The sequence below is a fragment of the Oenanthe melanoleuca genome, chromosome 8, assembly GCF_029582105.1.
Source record: "Oenanthe melanoleuca isolate GR-GAL-2019-014 chromosome 8, OMel1.0, whole genome shotgun sequence".
In the NCBI taxonomy this organism is placed as follows: Eukaryota; Metazoa; Chordata; class Aves; order Passeriformes; family Muscicapidae; genus Oenanthe; species Oenanthe melanoleuca.
This window is the reverse complement of record NC_079342.1, coordinates 11046652-11070225: the sequence shown is the minus strand read 5'-3', so window position 1 is coordinate 11070225 and position 23574 is coordinate 11046652. Positions and strand designations below refer to the sequence as shown.

Here is a 23574-nt window from a genome sequence, read left to right as displayed (position 1 = left end):
GTACAGAGTTTTTCTACTATTTACTAACATTTGAAATTTCATCCAAGTAAGCACAAGTAAAAGGGCTACTGAAAAAATCTCTAAACACGTTGCTCCTGAGTTTCCTTTTTTGTTCCAAGGACAAGCAGTCTGGCTATTTGTCCTGGTGCCAGACATTTCCCTCAGAAAAGTTAGTGATGAGGCAAAATCTAAAGTGACAGGAATTCTCTAGGTCAACTCTATCAACCATTTTAAATACACCTAGTAGAAAAATACCCAGTACTTCTCAAAAAAGCTATTTTAATTCAGACACAATACAATGCAGTTAAACTACTGGGGGGAGGGGGGGGGGAAAAAAAAAAAAAAAAAAAAAAAAGGAATGTCTTATCTACCCCATCTTGGACTTTCCTGAGGGCAAGCTGAAAGGATCCACCTTCAACTTACTGCTTTCTAAAAGCTGATTGCAGAGCAAGCATAAGCTATGATTTGTTACTAGTTACAATTATGCAAAGCTCTAACCCAAAACACAGCATAGGTGTCTTTGTGATAATGACACTGAATAATTCCCTAAATTTCTTTGGCACCGCCCATCATCTGGACAACAAAAGGAACTTACACTCCTGCTTCTTGGCTTGCATATCCCCATGGAACTTTAACTTTGGTCCAAAAGCAGCATTAGTTTCCACTGCAAATTCACCATAACACTGAGGAATGGATGTTCCTGCTGCATGCAATGCTAATGCACTGCATCCAGAAAGAACAGATTTGGGAATACTTCAACAGGCTAAGAGCACAAAGATTCACACAATATCAACATTCAGTGACTTAGCTGCTCTTCCTTGACAAACTGCACACACAGACAGCTTCCCTTAAAATAATCTGATAAGTATAAGAAATAAAGAGCAAGATGAGATTTGTCCATCATGATGGGATTTACACCACTACCTAAATAACTGCTCTCAACAGCTACTCTTCAAATGTAACATATGACTACAACTTAGTAGTTACCTCAGACATAAAGATATCAAATATTCTCGTTGCAATTGGTAGTGGAAAAGTTGTAAGGAATATAGTTAAAAACCATGATGATGCATACATAGAAGTGTGAAAACTCTGAGACTGAAAGTGCACATAAAGCTCTGGAAGATGTTCCTGGAAAAGAAGAGGAATAAAATACACAAGTATGTTGAGCTTCTGCTTGTAGTTTTAGTGCAGACATGTTTTTGACAAATTTTGAGTACAAGAAAATAATTGATACTTAGTATAGATAGCAGCTGTCTGTACTAGCAACAGGACTAAGAAAGGTATGACATCATTATCAAGAACCATGCAACCAAAGTCCCAGTATAGAAATGCCCTATAGAATATCTACCCTGCAAAGCAGATAACAAAACACTTCCTGATCCTATGGGGAAGTCAAGCTTGTAAATCCCTGAGTAGTATCTAGAATGACCTACTAAAAAGAGCTGACAAAGTCTAAGACTGATATTTCACCCCTGATCATCATGTTAGAAACTGGATCACAAAACAGAAACCTGTTTTTCTCCTTCAGCCTGATCAGGAATAACCTGCATTCCAAATATGAAAACAATTTCAATTCTACATATAAGGATATCTACTAATTTCCATCCTTTAAGATACTATAAATTGACTATCTTCATAGTCTTTGACTTTCAGAGTCTTCAAACAAAATTAAACATTCATATGCTTAAACTGCAGCAACACAAATCCTCATGCTTCGGTGTTTAAAGCCAGTCACTGCCTGCCAAAGATTAAAAAAAAATTGCTCAGAGTCACATGCATTTACTTCTGAAGTTCTGAAACTAGCTATTGCCAAGAGAACAGCCTGTTAGCCAACAGACATGCCTGCTCTTAGCTGTAACTCCCAAGATCCTTATTAATAGTTACTGAAGAGCAAGTTTGATAAGATTTTTGTATGTACCTGTATCATGCATTCAAACTGGTACATACAAAGGCCCAGTTCAGCCATGCTCGGTTTAAAGAGTTCTCGTAGTCTGTAATCTTGCATTAATTTAACAAACACACAGAATGCCTCTTCTTCTGGCATCTATATCAAAAATAAAAAAGCACAGTAAAAACTCTGGACAAATATAATGATATATCAGAGTAAAAGCCTGGGAGGATTAAGGGTTGGGGTTTTGTGTGTGCATGTGCTCAGAGTGGAGTTTTATTTTTGGTTGTTGGTTTGTTTGAGGTTTTTGTTTTGTTTAAGGGATTTACAGCCAATTACTCCAATGAACTTTTGTATATATTAAATTCTAGCAAATAATGTCTAAATTGAAGAAGGTATGTAAGTTTCGTATTATATACCCTACTTTGTCATAAACCAAAAACCAATAATACAAAGGCAGCTTTAAGATAATCAAATCAATTATGTAGTTCCATTTGAACTCTGAGGAGACTCCATGTAGTAGAAGAGAAATGAGAATTTCGTTTATTTTTGAAATATCACTCACCAAAATAGCTTGCAAGCCTGCAATCCTACCTTAGCTCTGAGAAACAAATATATTCTCCCACTCCAATACAGTATCTTGGCAAAAAGAATGACACAAAGTAAAACTCATTTCATTTCCAGACTAAACAGCTGCCCTTGACAACTCCATTGTAACAAAATTGTGAAGGAAAACCATTGCAAAAATCCCAATAAACCACCACAGTATATTATGCATTCTAGCATGGATTTTAAAGGTTCACAATTTTTAAATATTTTTACCTGCATAAGCAGTAATCCAACTATAAAAGCACTTCCTTGACAGTATCCAACCTCACGATCCACCAAAGAGTAAGCCTGGGAAACAAAGTTAAATCTCTCAACAATTAAACCTCATTATCAATAAAAAGTAATCATAGCTCATCCTGCTATCTTGTTAATACTTTACTCTTCCTCTCTACAAATCCAACAAGGGTAGACATCCTATCCAAAAGTTTTAGTCAGACATTCTAGTTTCTACCTGCTTCTACAAACTCTGCTCTCTGAGCACCTACAATGCTAAAACTAAGGCATACATACAAAAAAATATAGGCAATTTTCAACTACAGGAATTTGCCAAAAGTTAAGAGAGACTACTGGCATACAAATCTCACAAAGTTTCATAGGAGACAGACCTATGTGTTGCAGTTTTATTTACAGATGGATGAAATGTGGTGATCTCTATGCAGGTGGAATCTTTGTTTTAGTTATGGAAATTACTATGATCTGGAAACCTGCAAACCTTTCTGTTGAAACTATATTCTATGGAAAGGTCTGACCTTCAAAGTTTAACCTCCAGTGAAGGCTAAGTAATGCAAACAATGCTACACTGGCATTTTCATTTTGTGTTTGGGCATGGGTACAACTGTACATTAGCTTGTACCTGCCATCTGCTGCTGCCATGAGCACTTCAGAAATACCTGCAAACTGAATAGTAGTTCTGCTTGCCAATGTTCTTGTCTTGAGCAATGCTGTTTATTTCAATTCATGGCACACTTCATTCCACTACACTATCAGCAGTTAGTACATGACTTTGTTTTAACACCAGCTTGGTTTTAACTTTGTGAGATATCAAAAAAACTTACAGAAATGCCTTCAAAACTAAAATGGGATTTGTTAAACCATTCGTGCATCAATGGTTTAAAAAAACTTACAACAGATGAAACTGGTGCAAATTCTCTATATACAAGGCAATCCAAACTGGTGCATGTTCTTGCTAATATATTTTCAAGGGCTGAAATACCAACTCACCTTCATTACGTTGAATAAGACCTCCTGCCCAAGGCTATCTTTTTCTTTAAAAAAATCATGTTCAGGGTATGTTCTAGCAATGTCCCTTCTTATTAATTTTTCACAAGGAGATGTCATTTTTAAAAGCTCTGAATACTGATCCTTAATTGGCATGCTTTGGGCACTGCATAAAAGTTGCCAAACAATTGCTCTGAAGTGATGAGGTATTCCTTTTCGAACCAGCTCCTAAGGCACAAAAAGACAATTTATATTTCCTGAAAATATCACAAAAAAAATAAACCTAGAGAAAAAACAACTTCAAGTTCCTCACAATTTCAGAAAAAAAATTTACATCATGGCAAAAACTACCCATACAGTTTATAACACCAAATTTAGTGGGGTTATTAAGTTAACAAAAGTAAGCAGTCTCTGAATCACTTTTAGTGGCTAAATTAGCTACTGAAAGTAGTCCCTCATCCATGGCAAGCTATGTGAAAAACAGAATATTCAAATAATTTTATACAATAACTTCCATTAAGCAGCATTTAATACAATTATGTCTGTATTTCATGAAAGAATACTGAAGAGATAGTAATTAGTAATATATCTAGTAACTGAGACTTAAGAAATCACTGACTAAAAATTACTTCCAAAATAGGCAAATGTCAAAAAGTAGAACAAACTGTAACACAGTCAACTGCAACAAAAAATTTGCACAGTACAACTCTCATTTAACAAACTTGACAAGTTGTGTCTAATTCCTCTGGTGTGCCAGTATTTCCAAGTTATCTTGTAAGAAAGTATTTAAATGCAGTTTCAGACACTGGACCAAGAAAACATTAAGTTTACACCAACTAAATTAAGTGAATTTACTTTGTTTTGAAAAAAATATGCTAAGTATTATATGATTCAAAAATGCCCAGATGAGTACACCTAAGAACCCGTTTCTTGTCTTTTAAGACACAAGCACAAGTAGTCTTATTGCTTGATCTGAAAAGTGAGAAGGAAGCATTATGCAGAAATTTAACAGTCTTGTCTTGGTGGAATGTTCTGCAACTAGAATCAGTCTGACCTAGAAGATTGTCTCTATTTCCTTTTTGTACCTTAACAATTTTTCGTATCTTAACTTTTTTCAAGTATACTGTCTTCTAAAGGCTAATTTCTTCCATTGTAATTTATTCTGAAGCCAGAGTATTCTCCTATTGCTCTTCTTCCTGTTTGTTACACATACTTCTCCTACTTCTCTGATAATCCAATTAATTAATGCAACACTGATAACTTTCAAAGAGACTCTGGCTTTCAAGTTTTGTTTTTCTTAAGCTTGAACTCTGCTGCAGGAGTGTTGCATCACTGACCCCCATTTTCTAATATCCCTAAGCTCTTAATCCATCCTTCTTCAGAACCACCATAGTAATGCCATTCCAACAATTTCTCCTGTCTACAACATAACCCAAGGTGTTTTTCCTAAAAGATTCACAACTCCAAGACAAGAACCCTAACACATCAGCTTTACACAACTGTCTCTGTCAACAACACAACTGAACTGTACATCAGTGATCTAAAGCCTCAGGGACTACTAATAAAGCAAGAAACTTGCTGCTAATGCCTGTTAACGTACCTGCTTGACAGAATAATAGAGTTAACCCCTCCAACTTTCCTGAAAGGAACAGCAGGAAAGCACATCTGCTAGGCATGTCATGCGAACTGAACAGCAGGACTTAAGTCATCCTTCAGAAGTGTTCATAAATAAGAAGCAAGTTCTGAAGTGGATTGAGAGATGTAAAGGATGGAACATGTCATCTTTGGAGGAAGATACAGACATCTAAAACCTAAAAAACTTACCAGATTTCTAATAACCTAAGACCAGCTTTTACAGCCAGGACAAAAAGACACCTATGCGGCTACCTATGTCCCTCCTAGCACAATCAGTAAATAGGTGTGGAAGTTCTGATATTCCATCACAAATGCAGACACTCAGTTAAAGTTGACTTTCTACAAAAAAATACTGAGAATTATTTAACAGCAAAGGAAAACTTGGCTAGTTTTCAATATAATATTAGTCAGCAATATAATTAAATATTCCTTGAAAGTTAGTCAAATATTCCTCAAATTGCACTTGGCCAGCTGTAAAAAAAAAAAAGTGATACTTCAAACAAATTCTAACTAACCAGATCTTCTTATTACCATCTCACTTTTCCTTTCTCTTGCCAGGTTCCTGTGGCCTTCTTTTCATGGCCTTTTGGAACACCTTTTCAGAAACTGCTTTCCCTATGCAAGCAGGAAACGTTGAATTCATTTTCTTTCCTTGTTTCCTCTCTCAAGTCATCTCTTCACAACTGCTTCATATAAAAGATACTTTACTTTAGCCCATTGTTCTGCCTTCCCACAACCTATTCATAGACACACATTTCACACTGTTCAAAAGACCCTGACACATTTGTATTCTGCACATAAAACTACAGACTACAGCCAATAAAGAAGCAAAGCAGAACAGACTTGCCTACTAACAAAAAAAATCCCACGCTGCTGTGCTTGCTGCCACTGAAACATGGATATGTTCACACACACTAAATGCTTTTTAGTTTGAATTTAAAGTGTAATTGAACTCCACTTATGGACATGACCACAGCTAACCCAGACTGGACAAAGTTCATCCAACCCATCCAGAACTTAGAAACTGTGTGTTCTTCTGCCTAAGGTCATCTCTGGGGTTGACATACTTGGCAAGCACAAAAATCTAAACTCATTGTAGCCTTAGAGTAGAATTATCAGCTCTCCTATTAAGAATGCTTTAAAAAGAGAGCTGGTCAGTATAGCAGCATAGCATACACATACATAATCATAGCACCAAGCTATCAGATGCCCTTAAGTTGATTTCCAGTAATCCCATTTTTGGAAACATGAAGCTAATCATCCCTATACTCATGGATATCTCCCATCAGAGGTAAACTGAAAGCTTTACTATTCAAGATACAGTAAATGCATCTGGTTTTCACCAGAAGACATTTGCTAAGTGACAGCACATAGGAAGGTTACAAAGGAAGCACTAAGGCTTAGGGATGGAAAGATTCAACTGGAAGTTTTGTATTACATACTTATTTTAAAAGAATAAGCCCATCACAAAGATAAAACAGTATCACTTTTGACACATTAAAAATATATCCAAAAATGGTTTCCAACTGCTACCTTAACTTGCTTTTCTTTCTTTTTCCGTACATCTTCCCATTCATTCACAATCCTCCCCCAAAGGATCCAGGAGTCTTCTTCAAGATGGCTGAGATTGCTAGAAGCTGATGAGCTAGACACAAGAGAAGATCCACTATTTCTTCTTGACCCATTTACTGATCGTAAAGATTTGCTATCTGTTTCCAAGAGTCTGCAAAGAAAGCACACAAAAACAAAATTCAAGCTCTTCTAATCAAAGGATCACACTATTGTTTTCTTGACAAAGAACGCACCCAGAGGTTCAGCGAAACAGTTTTACCAGAATTCATTTGGACTAAATGTGAGAAGAACTGTTCAATGTTACTGATTTCTCTTGAGATTGCATGTAAATCTGCAGACAGTATACTTCACACAGCAACATCTTAAGAAACAGATAAAAATGTCACCCCATAGCTATCATGCATCAGACTGACAAAACCTAAGGAAGTTAAATATCCTCAATGATAACATCAAATTTCAAAGACCTTGAAAAAATACAGTCATTTAAATGACCAATAAAATTAGCCTCCTAGAAGTCTACCTGACTACACTTTTTAAAAATTGACAGCGTAAATAAAGACAGAACAATTAAAATCTTTGAAGTAATTTTAAAACAACTGACATTTGCTGACAACTGTTTACAAATCACCATGGTGTTTTATGAATGCACAGGAGAAATCCCAGACCTACAGACCAAGAACAAGGCTTAGTAGAGCTAATGAAGATGTAATTAAAGTGAGAAGCTCACACGTGAGAACCTCTAGGGTTATCCAGCAGCAAAGTATAAATAAAGATGAGTCAAGTGCTAGACAAGTTCCTGAGGAGACTTCGCTATGAGCTGGTTGCTGTGACCATGGATGTGGCAAAAAGGCAATGCTTTGTTTATCCTCAACTAATACTGAGCCTCATAAGCAGGGGAAATTTTTTAGACCATGTGTTAGGTAAGAGCAAGAATTCAGACTAACTTGAAAGTGTTTTCCTATACCAAAGTATCATTTCTGCTTTAACTTGTAAGAATTCCAATATCAGTATGTCAGAGCCATGTGGTTGAACAACTTCTCAAAAATTAGCACAAAAGTTAATTCCCCAGCATTTCAGCAAGGTCAGGTTATGTTTTGGATATTAAACAAAATATAACACAAGGCATATAGTATCTGAGATGGTACAGAAATCTCAGCATATCTACAATTTTTAAGCTCTCTGCTACAATAAAAATATTTATACTAGCTTTCCCTGTTCCCAGCTTTCACCTACTGGTATTTATGAAAGCAAGGGAGAAAGTAATTTAACTCATGAAGACAAAATAATACAGTTTCTGCAGGAGTATTTTGTTTGGAAAAGAGTTAAATGGTAATATTTCAGGGGGAAAAAAAAAGCAAGCCTTTTCAAGACAAATTTTCATTTGGAATATCATTTTTAAAAAATTCAAATAATTTTCCATTTATTAATGGAATGCATAAAACCTAGTTTTGAAGAAAATACTTTAAAAATCCAATTCAAATGCTTAGAAACCTGGCTTACACTGATCCATAATGAAAAATTAGTTTGAAACTCCTTTTCTGAATCCAAGACAATGCTTAAACACCAAATGCAAAGTAATCACAGGGGAAAAAGCATAGAATAAACATTAAGATAATAAAAACAAGGTTCTAATGAGATGCTTCCAGTTTTCACAGGTTTCTGCAGAAGTTATATTAAGTTTCTGTAATTTGACCTTACCTGGATAAACTCATTGTCCTTAGATTTGAAAACAGGAAGTTCTTTTCACAGTAAGTCGCAAGTTCTGTGACGTTTAGTCACTGTTTTCTTTCATTTAAAACTTTATAAATGATTTACTAATGCCAAACAGTTCCACCAGGACTCTGGACTGAGCTTCCTCTTTATTCTGTGGGGACTTTTAGTATAATTAGATTACAGAATGCTACAAGACATAGCTTGAAACAATTTGAGTTCTTTCCTTTTCTAACTGCTACCTAATTCATATTCTCCTTCTGACATAAAAGCCTACAAAGAACCCAAAACCTTTACAAACATCCACAGCAGCAGTTCTTCCAGCAATCAGAAAGAATGGTTCCCTGTGAACAGAGTACAATTGTCAACAAAGTGCCACTGTGCTAAACTGCAGATGCAAACTGTTCTGAAACTACAGTGCAGCCAGCATAAGAGCATTGAATTTCAGTATTAAAGGGCAGTACCTCACCAGTAAAGATACACTTGATAGGGCAACCTCTAAATAGAATTCACACACAAGACTAGTGTGGGACTAACAATATGTCTGGCTAAGATTAAATAAAACCAGACAAGATTGGCTAGTTTACTTACTAAATGAAGAAAGCTGACTTGAGACAGAAAGCCCAAGCTCACATTCTTCAACACGCCAGGTAGTCTGACTGCAGGCCTTAATGAGAAGGCTGTAGATGTAAAGGCATTACACTCCAACATAGATAAGCAGTCCAAAGGACAGTTTGCCTTTCAAATAAAAGTTCGTTGCTTTGTCATGAACAAAAAAAAAAAAAAAAAAAAAAGCCTCAGATTAAATGCAAATTAGCTTTCTCAAAAGCGCTATTTAACCATTTTTTTGCTTTTGATAATTTTTCATTTGCACAGCAAAAATTACATGGAGTTCATCTTCAAAGACATATGAGGTGGTTCTAGAAGCTTCCTTCTGCTATCAAAATCTGGACTGATGTATCAAATTCTGTTCAAATTGTGCTGTTTTCAGGCTGCAGAATGCAGACATGACAGAAGACATGCCAGGTGACAAACAGACATTGTCTCTCCTCCCTCCAGTTACTATCTTCCTCCACTGGAAGTTACTACCCTCAGAAGTGACTCAGTAAAGAAAAAACAAACAAATATACAAACCAACAAAAACAAAACCCCAAACCAAACAACCCCTCCCAAGCGAGAATAACAATAATATTTAGAAAAAAACACACACACAAAACCACCAAAAACACCATCAAAACAAAACAAACAAACAAAAAAATCACAAAAAAGCAATCCCCTTCCCAAACCCACCAAACCAAACAAACAACAAAAACCCACAAAAAACACACAAACAAAAAACCCAAGTCAAAAAAAATCCCAAACCCAACCCAATCAAAAATAGAGTACTTCAACTGCCTCAGTGCAGAGGCCAGCACACTCACAGAAGCTGGAACAGAAGCTAGTTTGAGTTAAATTATCAAGCCTTGTACTTCACTGCAGCTCAGGGATAGCCATCTCCAGTAGGTAACATAGCACTACAGGTACCCACCAAATCTAAAAATCCACTTGGAGCTCAAGTTGTTTACAGCCAACCTCTCAAAAACTATTGAAACTTACTTGTCAAATATAACCAGATCTTACAAAAGGACAGATGGCTTATGAGTCCTGCCTCAAAAGTGCAAATAAGTATGACTTCTGGAAATTCAGCATTAAGAAATTATACAGTAAAATTTAATTTCTTAGTGACATCGTGAATCTACATCACTGTGCACATCAAGAGCAACTGATCCACCTTAAAGTTGCTTCTTGAATTGTACATGGTGCAGATAAATAGGAAAGGCTACCATGAAAACTGTTACTTACTATGCATAAAAAGGCAAGATGAACAGAAAATCTGATTAGGAATTTATTTTTAATTAATTTAAGATACTATGCATCTGGAATCACTAGTGTAACAGCAGAAAGGCAGCTGAACACTGTTCTAGCTCTGTACATAGCAGAAACAAGAACCGGATGAAAGTGGGGAAAAGTAGAATTGAGAAATATTTAAGATTTCAAGAAATTAATAGAAATTATAGTTACAATCTTAGAAGGTAAGAAGGTTATACACAAGTCCCCATCCCTCAAATACTCTGCTTTAAACTGGATACTAAAAATCAGTGTAACTTCTTCCTATTAGAGGCAGCTATAAACACTCCTGTAAAACCAGGAGAGAAAAACACTTTTTAGGGTTCCAAGAAGCATACCTTGTAAAAACACAGCACAAAAATACAAATTCATAAACCTTTGGGCTTTCAAATTGAAGTGTTATGCCATCAGGTTTTAATTAATTCCCCTTTAACAGCCTCTATGCTACAATTGCAATAAACCAATTTTAGTCTCATTACTCTACTTGGAAGAGCAAGAAGTTTTTTCCATTCACCTGTTCTGTTCCTCAAGTTTAGCGAGTAATTCCAAGTCGTCTGGGCTCAGTTGTGTTGGTGAAGATGGTGACAGGGCGGGTGTGGACAGAGTGGTGGAGGGGGATGTAGTGTGCAGGGAGGCAGATGGGCTCGCCACCTGGCTGGCCATTTGACTGACAGTGTGTGATACCGTGTTCTTCACCCATGAGAGAGTGGAGCTCAGCTTGCCTGCAACCTTGTCTGTCGCCACCTGTATTGGCAAAAAGAAGAGGATGCAGAAATTGTCTTTTTTAAACTCATTTTTTCCAGCAAACCTGCTGCATCGAACAAAGGAAAAAATGTACAATATGCACAAAGCAACACTGAGATTATTTATTTCTCCAGGACCCCACGGCTGTCAGAAGTAACACAAGCATCACCAGCAATACAGTATTATAGAAGTAACATGCAAGTATGTTGCTAATCCACAAAGACAAACCCCAAGAAACTCCTGATGTATACTCACAGAGCTCATCTCTGCAGTACAGAAATACCACAGGCTCCAGGATCAGCTCCGACTTCCCATTATAAAAATAAATAGAAATAAAAGCTTATTTTAAAACATCTTGATAAACTAAAATAATGGCACAGAAACTGTAGAAATATAAATATAGAAACAATCAACTACTTTACTGATAGACACTGAAGCAGAGTGTCAGTGTAAACCCCCCCAGACCACCCACTACTGACCTTCACTAATCCCTGTAGTACCAGGACAGAGGAGCAGGAGCACCATATTTCTGATTTACTCCAAAGCAAAGCATCCTTTAGCACTGCCAGAGTGCAGAAACAGTCACAAAGAATCTAAGCCCATGAATCTACAACAGCTGAAAGTCTCACAGTAAGGCATCACACTGCTGCCTCTTTTCTTTCCTCACTTTCTCTTCAGATCACTCCTACACCAAGAGTCCTTGATCCTCAGTCCCACTGCCAGTGCCTGGACAGACCCCGGGTTTTGGGGAAAAAGCAAGAGGTGCTGCTAGAGTCAGAGAAGCAGTGGGCTCAGGAAAGCAAAGGTTAACCGGTGCTGAACATTATCTGCTGCTGCTTCTTGACCAGTGCTATGGAAAGAAGAGCAGCTTTTGGGGACATCTTCCAGTGAACCCCTCACTAGAGCTTCCCTTCAGCATCTGAAAAATATAAGAGGTTTTGTCCTACAGGAACTCAGGGTTTAATCCTTCCCCAACCCAACTCAGAAGAAAACCAGAAGCACCTTAGAGGAAGAGCTAGCTGCCTAGCAAATGTTTAAACTTGGCAAAACCAAGGCTGGAGAGGAACTCTGAAGTGGTGCTGCTGGTAACTATTTATTTTGAACTTTGCTGATTTCCTCAAAACACTGAATTACTCAATGCCACAAACAATTCCGCAGTACAGCTATAAATAGTTACTAAGATACTAAAGACACTGAGCTACAGGTAAAAAAAACATCCCTTCCCAAGATCCTCCAATAAAATCCAATTAAAGCAAAATTTCAACTGAAATAAAAAACTCCCTATCATCACACTGTGCATTTATCTGAAGCATAATATATAAACTGAGTGACTGCTGAAATAGAAGCTTTTATTTGGATACAATGCTACAAAGAACTTTCTTGACAATCAAATCCAGTAATATTCTATTTTCACTTCAGATCAAAAAGAAGACACAGTGAATGGCCTCAGAAAACAAGAGGAATAACACAGGCCAAACCAAACAAGTGGTACTCAACCTTCCCACTTACTCTCCAAAAACAACATGGCATCTAAGATCTCTCCTAAAAAAAGCTAGAAGAATGCTTAGCATTCATTGTGAAAATGGTATAAAATTTTGCTAGAAGTCATCAGAGGCAGGGATGATGTGGGGATAGTAAGATACCAACATAAGCATCAAGAAGGTTCCAGCTGGTTCTTGTCACTGTTGGACAGTAAAAGTCAGGTATATAAAAAGAAGAAAAAGGAAAAAGAAAATAAACCCCACAACAATCCAAAACATAAAGATCCTAACACATCTTTTAAATATAAGCTTGGAAAAAAATTGCTTCCAACACTAGCATTTGATACCATCTTTTATAAAAGAAAGGAATAAAAATTACTAGAGGCATCAAAATTCTACATTTAACACCTGCATTAATATTTCATTCAGTCTATATCCTTTATTCGCTATTGCTATGAAAGGATAAATTACTGCTGCTTCACTTTGAATAAAATCACATTATAATGAAGGTAACTCATACATCTCACTTAAGACTGATTATTTTCTCAAAGGCTTTAAACTGCTTAAAATATCACAAGTAATGCAACTATTCCAAAAATAAATGCTGGCAGAAACAGGGCCAATCTTAACACAGTAAAAATGACTGCCATACACAGCAGGCTTTAGGAGTCACTCGCTCTAAGAATCTTAGGTATAAGGATTAGAAAAGCAAAGATTTTGAGTAATACCCTATGTGGTGCAAATAGGAAGAAAAAACCATACATTCAATTTTCATCTTTTCACAAAGTAAAGTAACTGGGAAGACTTAAGGCATAAAACAAAATTCAAGGTCAAAAAATATGGCCTATAAATGATGAGGCTTACACTGGGCAATAAGAGAGCTGAAGGGGAGTGGTGTAGGAACAGAAATCAAGAATCTTGCCAACATTCATTCACCAACATATCACTGGGCATTAAAAAATTAACTCAAAAGCATGAAGAAGCCAATTATGTGAAGAACATAAAGTATGGTCAAGAAAATCATGCAAGACAGCAGTTCAGTCAGTCAAAACAATGTGCCTAACAATACCGTTTCTCAGGGCAGCTCAGAGGTGCATTAGAACATATCAGAGAATTAGTATCCCAAAACTATTTCCAGCCAGCTATCTGAAAACATTGACACAAAGCAGGCAAAGTGCACAACTGCCAAAAGCAAATGTTTGAAGATCAAAAGGCTCACAGTGAAATTTGCATCAAAAACACATGAAGAATTTGTTTGGGGGAAAATAGTTATGGCAGTCACCTAGGGCCAAGCTAAACTAAGAAAAACACATTTCTGATCTACAGCTAATCTAGACACACCTGCATCCTTTTTGCCAGATTTTTCCAGGTTTCCTAAATATCTAAAGCCAGTTCTCTTAACTCATCAGCAAAGACTCCTGAATCAAGACACAAAGGTATTTAGCTATGCGTTCATCATCCATTTCCCTAAATAGGGCACAGTAACAGGATTTTTCATATTTCATCATTTCATCTACCTTAATTTCAAAATTTATAACAGCGGCAGAAGATTTCACTGTTAACATTTGAAAAGTGATTTAAGATCATCTAGAAAACAGGTCACTGAAATTTGAAAATGAGAAAACCTTAGGCTGTATCCCAAGAAACCTGATCTGAACAAATGCATACTTCTTTAATAAAGAAGATTCTATTTTTTTATATCTATGGTTCTAGAAAACTGCCTCTAGAACCCAATATGCATAAGAACACTAATTGCAAAATAAGTCATTCACAGTTTTTACTGTTTCTTTCCTCTCTGTGGTTTTACTCTAATATGAGAACAAATTGGTATTTTTATGAGAAGTGGAAATAAAATACTCCGATTTGGAATTACAATGTCCAGGAAATCAATCATAAAATACCAGGGTTTTTGAAAATGGGTATATATTGTCATTAGTAATTTTAGGGGTTTGGTTTTGTTTGTTACTTTTTAACTATGTCTTTTCTCTTGGTTCCCTTTAAATACTAACATGCAAATATAACTTATTCTAAACAGTAATAGAAAATCACTGGCAATAAAGCAAATTATTTTGATGGTAGTTTATTAATAACGATGACTCTCTTCAGGCAAGTATGGAAATAGAAGCTACATTTGTTGAGCTGATTCTAGTGATGTGGAAAACATGGAATACCAATATTAACATGTAAAGATCCAATACTTGAATTAATTATTTTACCAAATTTAAGCTGCAAATCTATAGTTTGGTTTAATTATTTTTTCCTCCTCTGAAGAGCAATGCACCAGCATTCCTATAAGACACACTGAGTATACCTGCCTCTTCAACTCTACCCTCCTTTTAATAAAGACACAAAATCCCTGCTACGTCAACAGCTTTCCAATTCCTTGTACACCGTTCCACCCAACAGCACAGCTGTCCTTGGCTATCACTGCTGCCTTCCACCTTTCTGCTGACAATCCCTGCAACAAGAGATCTGTCACACACCAAGACAATACATAAAGCACATAAGTGATTCCTACTGCTCCCAGGAGATCTGTACCCCTCCTCTGACAGCACAAAGGAGAGAACTACAGGTTTCACTCCAGCCCTGACAGAGAAACTGGGGCTCCCCCAGGTACAAATCACAATGACAGCAATGAGAATACATTTAGTATGAATGACAGCAGAGTTTCACTGGGCATCACCAACTCCAGCAATCGCAGGAAAGTCTGTGTGAACACTTGATTTAACCTCCTGTCTTCAGAGATGTGATTTTGCTTAACACAATATTCTGGAAAGACTCAAGAGAACAAGTTTCATTGAACCTTTCATCTCTGGATTTTTTTGGACAGTATCCTCAAGGCTTTCCTAAACAAGTGTTTCTTTAAAAAGCTGGTTGTTATTATTTTAACAGAGACATCTGCGGGCCTGCAGCAGTGTCTGCCTTTTGCCTGAAGGAACGATGCTCTGCACTTCCAGTTACAAAGTGTCCTTCCTTTTGCCGCTCTTCCTTGCCGTGGAAAAGAAATTGTAGTCATATGCTCAGCTGTTTGCAGCAGTAACAAGGACAGCCAGATACACCACAGCGCCCCTCCTGTGATCTTAGCTAGGTCAGAGCGGTAAATTCAAGTACACGAGACTGGACTTTTGCCGTCACTCTCGCCCCCCTCGCTGCCGGAGCCCTCCCGCTCGCAAAGCCGCTCCAGCCGGCGCTCCCTGGCCGAACGCCGCAGACAGGGCTCGAGCCCAGTTTGGTCCCGAGGCCCAACACTTCCCAGATTTGGCGAGCTCTCCACCCCCGTTCAGCTAACCAGCCCAGGCTGGAACTCCCCAGTGAACAGGATTCTTTGCTCAACTCACCTCAGCCAGTTTTTTGACTCTGCAAAGAGAATTGATTTCCTTGTTATTCCCAGCATTTTTCAGATGTTGAAATCCAAGTTACCTTTAAAGAGTACAAAAATAACCTACATTGGCTGGGATGTATGCCAAACCACCAAGAACACCATCAGGATGCTCAAGCTATAACTAATTATTATTGATGTGTGATCAGAAATAGAATCAATCAATTTTAAAACTGTGCTTCTCCTCTGGAGGCAGATCACTCAAGAACCTGCCAATTTATCCAAGATTTTGAACAGAAATGCGACTTCCAGCCCACTCCTGAGACAACAACCCCTTCCACTGAAGATGGCTGGAGACAAGCTGGCAGGGGCACATCTTCCTTACCCTGTGCAAGAGGAAACATGGAACTGAGCAGGCATCTCCCAGCCCCAAAGCAGGCACACTCATTCAGGCTCCCAGCTTGCCAAGGAACAATCCATTGGCATCTGCCTGCCTAAGGTCATGCAGATAGCTCCCAAAGAAATGTGTGAATTTTGAGTTTGAACATATCAATCTTTAAAAAGTTGGGAGGACACAAGATACAAGACCTAATTACCAAAGACTTAGTACTCTTATGAAGTTTCTATTGGGAAAACAGAACTACCAGCAATTCTCAGCCACCTGATGAGTCAATCAGGTAAGAGACAGACCTGCCTGTTACATCTTCTAAAATATTGCAAAGATAATAAATATTTATATTGATACTAAACATAGATGATTATATGCAGCATATATATATGCCTAATATATACATATGACAAAAATATATAAAATTCAGTATCTCAACTTTATGTTTAGTATCTTTAAAAAGCTGATGATTACAGGGCTTTATTATTAAGAGGACTATAATACTCAGTTTAGTTTTCCAAATTACTCAAACAAATGCTGCAATGACGCTGCACATAAAATATTTTAAGTTAGGCCAGCTAAGGGTAGACTGCAACATTCCATATTACATACAAATGTATAAACCTCTTTCCCTAAGAATACTCAGGTAATGTGCAGAACCTTACAGAAGGCCTAATTATGTTAGCACTCTGTGTATTTGCATTTGCTAGACAAAATCTGTTTTTTCTAAAAAAGCTTATTTAGATTTCTTTTAAAAAGGTATTTCACTGTACATGTTGAATTTGCTTACTACCTTTTTCCTGCATTTCCCTGAGGAACATTTGTGTCAAAGAATTATATCTTGATTACCCAAAAAGATTACAGGTATCTTGAAATACTGTTTCAACTATTCTTAACATATGACAAAGTAAAAATAACTGCAAGCCTTACACAAACACTACTGTACATACCATTTACTTTCAACAATTTCTTCTCTTCATGAAAAGAGAAAGAAATGGGAACTTCCAGAATACAGGAAGTAATCTCCATACTACTCTACATATAAAAAGAAGTCTGACATAATTGGGTCTGAAATTGTATATGTGGTTTTCAAGCCAGTTTTCTAGCATTCCATAGACCTAGTCTCCTTCCTGCTTCAAAGTTAACAGCATTCTAATATCTGCAGAACAAATTAAACCAACTCAGTCAATGACACATGCAGGAGATGTAGCTGGTGAGTCAGCCTCCTATCATGCTCCCTGACAAGCTAAAATCCTAATTCAGGACTCAAACATGGCTTCACTATAAACTTCATTTGAGTCTTTTACACTAAAAATTCATATAACTGATTTCTGCTGAAGCTTGAGTGAGAAATCCTCACTTATCCTCATATTCCTGATTTTTCTTGTAATGTCACCAAATAGTAGTCAGAAATATCATGGTTACCATTCCCTAGCTTCCATTTCTAGCTAGCTCTCCAAGTCTTTCTGAAACAAAACAACAAAGCAGTCTAACATTTTCGTTTGTATAAAATTTAGGGTATCAAAGCTGTGCATAGCATCGTTTTTTAAAAACTCATCATCGGACTAACATATCATGAGGTTTTGATGATCCCAGAGAAACTCGAAGTGGCAGTTCACATGTACAACTAATATCTGAGGTGTTTTAAAGAGGAACTTCATTAGAAATGTTGTAGTAACTCACTAAAAGTTGAGACCATTGCTCAAAGTCATATGAGTATCATTTCCATCACTGACCAAGTTGTACTAAATTTCATTTCTTTCAAAAGAACAATTCCAGATTTTTAATTACCTCTGCAGTCCAGTGTGGTTTACAGTCCAACAGGCATTGTCCCAGTGTGCTGAGGAGATAGTGCCAGCAAAAGCACAGGTTTATCTCCTGTCCATCTAAAGATAGTCCCTTATCAGAAAAAGTTTCATGTCTGACACAGGAATGTAACAACCTTCAAGAAACTGAAGCCTTCTTTCCAGTGAAAAGAATTAGATACAGTGCTTTTATACTAAAAATGTCAGAGAGCTCCTCAGAGCAGCAAGAGAAAATACTGATGGACTACAGTAAAAACCTTTAACAGAAAACTTCCTTTGTTCTCTTAGACCTCAGTCTGGAAAATTCCTTTGTATTTGAGGTTCAGCATGTCAGTGGCACACACACATATTTGAAGGACCATCCCCTTGGCTAACAAAACAGAGGGAACAATCAGATTAATCAGCTAAAATAAAATCAGCCATGTCAATTTTTTATGCAATACATGGGAAGATTTAGGGGTTTTGTCTTTTCAGTAAAATGCAACTCAATTTTTTTAACTGGAATTCATCAGGCACTTACAAAAGAGTAACACACTCAGAAGCACACATGTTTATAATTATAGCTCCTTTCTACAGATTTTATTTTCCTACTCATTCCCCAAGGACTAGCTTCCTTCTGGAAAGGAGTAGGTCTAGCATCTACACTACATTAGGACAAAACCAAAAAATATACAAATGCAGTTAAATTTACTAAAAGCTTGAGGTCCATATTTTGGAAGTGAGAAACAATTAAGTCCTATTTTTAGACATTCACTGACCCTTAATCAAAATCAATGTTTTAAACACAACTCTTCATTTTAATAGGACTCAAAATTTACAAGCAGTTAAATTGGTAAGTTTAAAATAATTTAGTATCTGACACATGAAAGCATACCATTCCATCCAACTTTGTTTACTTTGTTACGTACTAGCAGCTCAGTAATTTTCTAGGTCTAATTCTCCTTTTTGCAGAGACCAGATAAACTTATGTCACAATGTGCAGGTTAGAACTGAAATGTTCATCTTCCATCTACCACACTGGGCACAGTTCCCTTCCCAAAGGGATGTATGAAATGAGACTTAATGGAGAAACCAAAGGACATAAGCATGTCCCTTATGCACTAAGGTAACACTTAAAACTTTACTAATTAATTCCTAGAAGTAAAAAAAATACATGGCAAAGGTTGGTGAGACCCTCACCTTCAGGATGCTCCTCTCCTTCAAATGATCAGCAAAGGCCAACTTTCTATCAGTTACACTCAAGAGTGAAACAGTTTCTAAATGACTTACTGGTCACCAGCCTTTCATGTGAACTAGAACTCATTTCAACCTGCAGCTGCAGACAGACAAGAAATAGAATGTAAAAATGCAGCAGTGAGAAGCATAACTAATTAGTAATTTCCACACAGGAAAGGTGCCCAAGCTATCCAGTAAACAGAGCAGACATAAACACAGCTGCAAACATCAACAGCCAATTCTTTTAACACAATCCATGCCAACATCTGTGATCCTACAGTAGTATTCCATTTTGCCCACTAATTTACTTACCATAGCCATGACTTGCCTCCACAAGCACTTACAGCATAACTGGAAGCAGAGTATTTTTGTGCTGTGGAAGGGTCTCCCTCCATGCTATTCAGGTCTGTAATAGTGCTCCAGCAGCGTTCCTTGAGCACAGCACAGAGAAATCTAATTTTCCTTAGATATTTAATAAAGAAAAGGGAAATGGCTCTTCAGAGAAATGATGTATCTGCTCATCATCAAATGAAGTCAGTTATGTTCTGATTAGTTGACCACTGACTTCTGCACTTTTATTTGGAAATTGGGGCCTGTTTACTTCTTTCAAAACAGCCTACTAGGGGAAGAACACAAAGGAGACCAATGAAACACAGATGATTTTTCATGTCACCCTGACACCAAAAAGTTCATGTAAAAATCTCAAGTCCATTTTAACTCAACGTGTCTCATTATGGAATTTAAACTTGCTTTTGTAATCTTGTGTTTAGAAAGACTGATCAGAATTCTTTCTCCAAAGGGCTGGGAAATGCCTACTAAGACTTCAGCCAAACCCATGTAATGCATTCTAATGGAGGAAAAAATTACTTTGCTCAATGAACATTGAGTGCTGCTTCAGACAGCATAGAAGCTGAAATGTCTTTTTACTATGCCTGGAAGTAGTTCACTGCTTGAGCTACATAAAATCAAGAAGAATGCATGAAAAGTGAGAGACATAAAACCAACTTCTACACAATAGTTATGTCAACAGTACACGTTCACAATGTTAGGTTTTGGCTAGCTTATAATTTTTGACACCCATTTTAAGTGACATTTCACAGTTCTAGCCTTCTATAACAAAAATTAATAGTAAGCTCCTCTAACATCTTCTTAGCTACAAGTGCAGGGTTAATTTACAGCAGCAACAATCCATTACTGAAAAACTGACCTCATCTGCCAGCCTGAAGAAAACAATGAAAAAAAATACATAACTGATGTAGTATATAAGATACTGATGGGTCAGAATTCTAAGAACATGTTATGATGCCATCAAACAGGTATTTAATGCTATGCTGAGAATCACTAAGATTTAATCATGACAATAAGCCATAAGAAAACTTGGGAGTTTGAGAAGATCAATAGCTTACCATACGGCAGAACACAAAATACTAAGTTTGGATTTTTCTTCCTTTTTTTTCAAATGACTGAACCATGGAAGCAAAAACAATACTGGTCAGACAAGATGTAACATAACCCATCAGAGACAGGTAGTTTGTTCAGGCAAAATAACAAAAAGATATTTGATGATGGCTTTTGACCATCCAAGTTGGAAATTAGGACAAAATAGGTGTCTACAGCCATTCTATCACATCACCTTATTTCTTGTCCAGAATAAAGACCCACCCTAGTGTTTTACTTCAACTCCAAATGTACAACCACCTCACTGGGTCTGGGGAAGGTCACTTCTGCAGACAATTAGTAAAGTTGACAGTCACACTGTCAACATCATCCCTGTCATCATGACTGAGAGGAGATGCATTGCCTGAACCCTAGAGCAAGCTCAATACTTCCTAGGCTGTCCCCAAAACACCACTTGATGGCTGAACTGAATAGTTTTCAGAGTTCTCAGAAGTTAGATGACATTAAGAGTAATTATGGAAAAGTGACAATTCACTAAACCACTTCTGCTGCTCTGAGCAGACAGAGCAGGTTTACGTGCAAACACATAGGACAAAAACACATCACAACTGTATGTAAAACGAGCAGAGGGAGGGCCCAGGCACTATCCATCACAAACTACATATTTCTTGCAACCACCACTTGCTGGAGAAGGAAGGGATGCACTGCAATGCACAGACACTTGAGCAGAGATCACTACAATGAAAACAAGACAGTATCCCCAACTTAAAGGGACACTGGCAACACATGATGTCAAGTGTTACAAACACAGGAAGCTTGAATTCAGCATGCTACCAACAAAATGCAGTGACATATTCAAGAACTTCAGAGAATGCATTTAACAACTCAAAATTACATATTACTACATTTACTATTTGCCTTTTCTAAAACTATTACTGTTTTAATTTGGTCTAGAAAAAAGAATTAATTAAAAGACTATAATCAAGGCAAGTATAGGTTGGTTTAGACAGAAACATTCATAAATTTTTATTACTGTTCCTTATATCAACCAGAAAATATTTTTTTGTACATACTATAGATTTGACACTTAAAATATATTCAAAATGTTAAATTATGTCTGTTTCTTAAGTATTAGAATTTCTATTTTCTACAAGTTAAGGAACCTTAAGAGTAAGAAAGGGCAAATGTAGTAATAAGTTTGCACACAATTCAGCAGTTTTCTCCCTTCTAAATGGCGATATTAGAAGATTGAAATAGCAAAGTAAGCATTTCTGTTTTTCAGAATTCACTGACAAAGGACTTGTCTTCCCATTTTTAAAACTTCTCTGTTTACCATCAGTCTTACTCAGAAAATAAACTAACAGTAACTGTTTAGGCATGTCATTTTCTCCATTCCTTGTTCTGCCATAAATCTGGGAGGGCACTTCTCCTCTCTCTTCCTTTCAACTACTCTAACTATCCCCTGCTTACTTGTTCAACAGCAATTAAACAAGTCCACAGGAGACAAAGATACAAAAAGCAATTTGAAAAAATCCAGCCAAACCAACACTGCCAAAAACAAAATATCCAAGCCACGAGCTGTAGCTCAAGAAGTCTTTAAGCCTCAGCCTCTGGGAGTGTAGGAAGAGATATGGGAAGGAAGTAGGGCTGTTCTGTTGAAGCTTTCTTCTCCAAACATCTGTTCCTCTTCGAAGAACTGTGGGGCTGGATGGACACTCAGCGACAATCACTACAGCTGCTGTCAGCCCACTTGATAAAATTCAGGCAATGCTGACTCATAATACTGAGTGCTTTCCTCCTGATCATGCCCTTCTTTCATCGGCTGTCTCTATTTCCTCTGCTAATCCTTACCTGAGAAAGAACTCATATCTCTGCATTTCAAAATAAGTCTTAAATCTTTATAAGCATAAATAGAGAGCTGAACAAGTCACACTGGGAAAGGGAAGAGAAATAAACAGGCACATTTATACAAAACATTTTAATGCTATCTACCGGCAAACCAAACAACATCCAACTGCCATCTCCTCTAAAAACGCAAAGAAAAATAATTAAAAAAAAAAATAAGGAAAAAAATTTAATTTTTTGCAAATACTTTTGGAGATAAGTAAAATATATTGAATATTATCCGTCCTTCTCTGTATCAGTATCTGCTTTCTAGGTCTTTTGTATGTGATCTTTGAAAAGAAAGCTATTCTAGGCTGATGCGGAATGAAGTGTTTTGATACAGGCAGCGTTAATGGCAGCTCACGCTAGAAACTGAAATTCGTACCATCCAATTTCTCGTTTGCTACAAAATTGCTTTATCAATGCTGACGATTGGCAGGTGCTACATGGATGCACAGAAGCACAGCCATAACTGAATAACTAAACCTGGAATGCATAACAAGTAGCCAGAAGATTATTATCGACTCTTTACCCTCATTATATAATCACGTTCAGGCTGATGCAGCAAGAGTTCTCGCGTTTGAAAATTACAATTATCTCGCTCAAGAACGGGTTCCCGGCTCGGCATTACGCCGATAAGCCAAGGAAGAACTCGCCCTCTGCAGACAGACCCGCCGGCGGCTCCCCGGGCCGCGGCCCCTCCCGCGGCCGCTGCCTCAGGGCACTTGCACCGCGGTCGCTGCCCACTCGTGTCCCGCCGGGCCGAGGCCCCCGGCGGAGGGGCCGGGACGCGCCGGCCCCGCGGCCCCCGAGCCGGG

The 23574-nt window shown here is 37.4% G+C and overlaps 1 protein-coding gene across 11 annotated transcripts in view; it reads right to left on the bottom strand.

The window, feature by feature from the left end:
- EVI5 (ecotropic viral integration site 5) overlaps positions 1-23574 on the bottom strand; it is a 75066-nt gene that overhangs the window by 51133 nt on the left and 359 nt on the right. For 5 of the 11 annotated variants that reach the window (XM_056498040.1, XM_056498041.1, XM_056498043.1 and 2 more), the window contains exons 1-7: positions 11522-11568; positions 11037-11266; positions 6887-7076; positions 3722-3946; positions 2714-2788; positions 1922-2047; positions 988-1131 (exon numbers count right to left, since the gene is read on the bottom strand). In XM_056498040.1, the coding sequence (XP_056354015.1) occupies positions 988-1131; positions 1922-2047; positions 2714-2788; positions 3722-3946; positions 6887-7076; positions 11037-11266; positions 11522-11530 (999 nt within the window). In that variant the 5' untranslated portion in view covers positions 11531-11568. Of the gene's footprint in view, positions 1-987; positions 1132-1921; positions 2048-2713; positions 2789-3721; positions 3947-6886; positions 7077-8623; positions 8799-9226; positions 9346-11036; positions 11267-11521; positions 11569-23574 lie in introns of those variants that run through there. The other 6 variants (XM_056498050.1, XM_056498044.1, XM_056498047.1 and 3 more) reach the window with 3 other exon arrangements.